Here is a 5161-nt window from a genome sequence, read left to right on the forward strand (position 1 = left end):
GCTTGAGTATTGGGTGCCCTCCAGTGGCACCTCAGTTCTTGCTCAGCCTATGAGAGGCATCAGAAGAGGCAGGAAACTGAAGAAGGCGAAACTGGGCTGGAAAGAGGCAGGGCGGGAGACAGGCGAGCAGTAGGTGCAAAGAGACTGGACTGGCCATGGTGGGAATGGGGTGAGCGCATCCTGGTATTGGCATTCACACTATGGACTAAGCACAGAGCCGTCAAAGGGTTGCAAGTGCAGGCACTAGGGACCTTGGATTCTCAGATTTGGGGGACAATGAGTCACTGCTGGTCCCAAGAAAGAAGAAGGCAGCCTAGCAGCAGGGCCGATTGGGGTTGGGAACCCCGGAGTCTGGAGGTGTTCCCTACCCCCAGCTCTGTCCTCCCTAGGAGTGAGCGGGTGTTAAGCCACCTATCAGGTGACAATCTTTTGGGCTCCGTCCCTAGAATGATTGCTGGAAATACCCCCAGCACAACAATCCCAGCGAAAAGGCCTCACATTGTCCCGGTGCGCACTGACCGCGCCTGGGCTACCCAATCCCAGGCACCGCCAACAACCGCCCGCTAGCTGCCGCCCAGACCCATCGGCTGCAAGAAGAAGCAGAGGCGGCAGTGCTGGGCAGAGGCACCTGGACACACTTTATTCCGACATCCCGCCTAGGAAGGCGCGTGGAGCGCGGGCGCAAGAATAACCCCATCACCGCCAGGGAGCACTCAGCCCGCCCCAGGAGGATCCGGAGGCGCTGCAGAACCCCCAACTACCCCCTCCGACATTAGGGCCAAATCAAAGGAGCCTTGGAAAGGCTTGGTCTGCTCTGCTGCGCAAATCTCCTCGTTAGCCATTTCCGCCTGACGAGGTTGGCGCGGGCGCCAGCCTTCTCCTCTCCGGGTGGCCATCTCCAAAATGTTGCGCGGGGAGCGACGGGCCGGCCCTGCGAGGGCTGCCTAGACCTTGAAGTTTGGAAAAACAACAAGAAGAGAAGTTTGGAAAAACAAGAGATTGAAACGGCTCCCTCCCTTCTCCGCAGACACACACGCACCGTCAGTCCGCCGCCACTTCCTGCCTTTGTTTTTCTTCCTCCAAAACATTTTTGGCCTCTTGCATTAGCTGCCGTGGGGCTCCGGGTTGACGATAAAAGGAAATACACGCCGAGGATTGTTTTCTGGAGATGGCTCCGCGCTGTGGAGCTCTTGAAAAAGAACAGCTCATGGGAAACCAGTCTCCAGGGCCAATGTTACAGCGTTGCCTGGCTCAGCCTCTTCAAGAAATGCAACTCGGACTTGGACTTCCAGGGCGGTTTTAGCCCCCACTAGGTCTTCCCCGGAGTCGGGTGGGCTCAGCTCTGCTGTGGGGCCTCCTACAAAGCGGAAGAGTCAATTAGGCTTAGAGCAAAGTCCAAACCCCGCAGCTCTGCCTCCCGCGCTTCCCCAAGATTTGGCCTGATCCTCAGAGCTGCGCCCACCCTCTCCCCCCACCCACCCACCACCAAACATTCACACAGTCATTACGTTCCTGGGCAAGAGGGGCAGGAGCTGGGAACAGTGCGCAGCATTGGGGGTCTGAGAACCCCATCCTGTCCCTGCTGGGGAGCTAAAGCATTCACCACTCCAGGCATTTTCCCTTCTCCTGGCATCAAAAGCCTTTGCCCTCATCATCTTCCAGGCAGCGCCCCTACATGCCCCCTTCCAGGCGACAAGCCCCACCCGGCACCCCGCTTCTGTCCAGCCCTTGCAATTGCCCCGCCAGCCACTCCCGGAGCACTTCCTCTGCTCCAGCCTTTCCTGGGCAATTCGCCTTTGTCTCCTGCAGACACCCATGGGATCCAGACCTGCGGCACCCTCTCGGCTTGGCTCTCAAGGACACCGGAGGCATTGGTTATGCGGAACAGAGCACAGCCCCATACCCACCTTCCTGTGGGGACCCCTTCTCCCTGGCACCAAGGGAAACCGAGCTAATTAGAAGAGGGGCTGCAGGCAGCTGGGGGAGGCAGCCTGGCGTCCCCGCTGGCGGGCCACCGCAGCCGGTCTGCTCAGGCACAAGCTGAAGTTGACTGCCAAAACTGCTATAAAACCCCAGGTCTGTCTAGAACTGTTTTCGGTTCCCCTAGACGCCCCCAGGTTCAATTATAGTCTTAAAAGCCCTAATACAAGTGCAAGAATTTGTTTGCCTTCACCCAGGGGCGGGGCAAGCCCCGCAATGGTGGCGCCTTTGTTATGGCACAGTCACTGAAACCCCTCATGCATTCCTTTTGTTCCAGGGTGGGGGTGGCGGGGACTGGGTGGGCTGTTGGGAGAGAGTTTGGGAGAGCCAACATCAAGCCAGAGAATGGCTCAAATACTGCTATTGGAAAACCTCTCCTTCTCCCTTTCATATGACGTCTCCAAGAAAGAGATACTGTAGAGAAATAAATATTTTGCCTTGTGGGTCGCTGCTGGAAATCTAAGTTTTTGGTGGTTTTTTTTTTCTTTCCTTCTTTTTTTCTTCTGCTGTAGAGCAATCCCATAATTGTGACTCGCAGCTTTAAGAGGTCTCAAGCTGCCTCTCCCCAATAACCTTCCTTCCCACCGGACCTTCTCCCTCACACTGTCACTGCCCTCGGCACAAGCCACAGTGGACAGATATGTCAAGCTCAAAACGAACAAATAATTTTGAGTTCAGTTCTCAGAGATTCAAGGAGCGTGAAAGTTCCTGCAGCAAACCCCGGAATAAAGAGTTCATTAAACCGATGTGTCTGCGAAGTATGATTTGTGATAAGCTACCCTTGTAAAGAGGGGAGTAGGAGCCGCATAAACATTCATGCTAATAAATTAGTTTACTCCACTACAGAGTAATTACTCGATATTATTGATATTTACAGTGGACATTCAAATGCAATGTTGAGCCATCATTTGCAGAAAATACATAATGAGAATATTCCTTTTCCAGGGCAATACATGATTAGATTTGTTATTGAGTCAGTTACAGTCAGCTCAGCAATAAATAAATAAATCGATGTTGACACTTAAATACCAAAGATCTTAGAGTTTATACTCTAAATCTCCCCAAGATATATAAATACCTTCAGCTACTTCCTGGATGGGGAAAGGGAAAAGGTTATTCTTTTTAATTTTCGACTTTGCTTCAGCGACATCAGCTTCTTCGGAGAAGATAGGTGTGGGGAGGCCTGGGGCTGGGCCCCTCCCAGCTCCTGGCCATGCCTGGCTAATCTACTACTTCTTTCCATCCTCCCGAGCATTATTCATTCAACCCTGCAGAATAGTGGCCATTTTCCACCATCAATTTTTTTTCGTTCCTCTTCCCAAGAAAACTAGACTCCCACTAGCCCCTGTGGCCTCGGTCTCCTATCTTTACCTTAAGCCTACCCTTTTCAAGGCGGCCTGTCACCCAAGGTGCTGGGAGTTTGGGGAGCGCATCTTTTCTTTGCATTGTGTTTCTTCTGTGGGATGCGTAGCAGGAAAGCGCAGAACCTTCCGAGTCTCTGCCCCGCACAGCCCTGGCTTTCACGCTTTGCACGGAAGGAGAGGCGGCATGGTAGTCCTTTCTCAGCCGCTCCCTGGCCCTCGCTCCCTCTTCACTGGCCCCACCGCCCCCAGAGCTCTGGAGTTCACTCGCAGCCTGGCGGGCCCCCCAGGGTGCAGCCTGCCTAGGAGGAGACCCCTCGGCTGTCACCGCCTCTGACGCAGCTCGGGCTCGCCTCTGCCGCCCGGCTCCCCAGTCCTCAGCTTTACAAGGCCAGGCGGGCGGGCAGACCGGCGCGCGGCTGCGCAGCTCTCGCGCCTCGGGCTCTGCCGAGCGACTCCGAACCCCGGCCCGCAGCGAGGAGGAGGGGTCTTCTCTAAGGACAGGGGGTGGGGTGAGGAGGTCATCAGGGAGGGTGCAGGGGAGGTGTATCTCGGGTAAGACGAAGGCTCTCCGGGACCTGCGGATCCCTGACAAACCGCGAGGGAAGCCGCCCTGGGTCGTTGGCGGTTTAGGGACGGAAGGCACTAACGCGGTTCGGAAGTGACCATGAATGCGAGCGTGTAATCAAGGCACCGTGCAAATCGGGCGAGCCACGAGGCAGGCACATCCCGGGCTGCGGGCCCTGGCCCCGAAGGGGGTCCAGCCGGGGTCGGAGGCAGCCGCGGCTCCCAGAGCAAACCTGTGGGAGGGGGGCCGCGAAGAAGACGGCGCGAACGCGATCCTTCCCGCGGACTGATTCCACGACCATGCACGGGACGCGCAGCGCCGAGCTCCCACCCGGCCGCCCCCAGCGCGGGGCACCCCTCACCCGGGGAGTGGCGGGTGGCAGGAGCGGCGCTCTCACCGCCCTCGGCGCGCTGGAGGGCCGGGGCCGTGCCGCTGAGCGCACTGGGGCGCACCCCAGCCTCGCCGCGCGCGCCGGGAGGCCCCCCAGCCAACATGAGTTACACCGGCGATTACGTGCTTTCGGTGAGAACACCGAGTGACGATCTGTTGCTTCCCCTGAGGTAGCTACAAAGAAAGGAAACCGGGGAGGGAGGGCAGAGGGGGGAAAAAAGGAAAGAGAGAGAGAGAGGAAAAAAAAAAGGCCCGGGACTAGCTCGCAGCTTGTCAATTTCAACATCGGGTCACATGACCAGCACCTCCCTGCTAAGGATGGGGATAGATTTCCACGTCAGCTTACGTCTCCAAATTTCTACTTCACGGATCCGCTTCAAAGAGGCAGCTGCAGCGGAGAATCATGTTAAGCTCGGCTACCGCGGAGAGCCCAAGGTAGCCCAATGATGGATTTTGATGAGCGTGGTCCCTGCTCCTCTAACATGTATTTGCCAAGTTGTACTTACTACGTCTCCGGTCCAGATTTCTCCAGCCTCCCTTCTTTCCTGCCCCAGACCCCGTCTTCGCGCCCAATGACATACTCCTACTCCTCCAACCTGCCCCAGGTCCAACCCGTGCGCGAGGTGACCTTCCGCGAGTACGCCATTGAGCCCGCCACTAAGTGGCACCCCCGCGGCAACCTGGCGCACTGCTACGCCGCCGAGGAGCTCGCGCACAGAGACTGCCTGCAGGCGCCCAGCGCGGCCCGGGCGTGCCTGGGCGACGTGCTGGCCAAGAGCTCGGCCAACGTCTACCACCACCCCACCCCCGCCGTCTCGTCCAATTTCTATAGCACCGTGGGCAGGAACGGGCGTCCTGCCGC

At 57.4% G+C, this 5161-nt stretch overlaps 1 protein-coding gene and 1 long non-coding RNA gene across 2 annotated transcripts in view; one reads left to right on the top strand and one right to left on the bottom strand.

The window, feature by feature from the left end:
* Nucleotides 1-612: 612 nt before the first annotated feature.
* Nucleotides 613-4928, bottom strand: LOC111826048. The gene is made up of 3 exons (XR_002829282.1): nt 4806-4928; nt 1040-1357; nt 613-950 (listed from the first exon to the last, which is right to left on the bottom strand). It is a non-coding gene; the product is annotated as an uncharacterized LOC111826048 (long non-coding RNA).
* HOXA11 (homeobox A11) overlaps nt 4647-5161 on the top strand; it is a 4159-nt gene continuing 3644 nt past the window's right edge. Inside the window, 1 exon segment of the mRNA XM_006088761.3 lies at nt 4647-5151. Within this exon segment, the coding sequence (XP_006088823.1) occupies nt 4743-5151 (409 nt within the window). The 5' untranslated portion in view covers nt 4647-4742.

Source organism: Myotis lucifugus, unplaced genomic scaffold (assembly GCF_000147115.1).
Source record: "Myotis lucifugus unplaced genomic scaffold, Myoluc2.0 scaffold_52, whole genome shotgun sequence".
NCBI lineage: Eukaryota > Metazoa > Chordata > Mammalia > Chiroptera > Vespertilionidae > Myotis > Myotis lucifugus.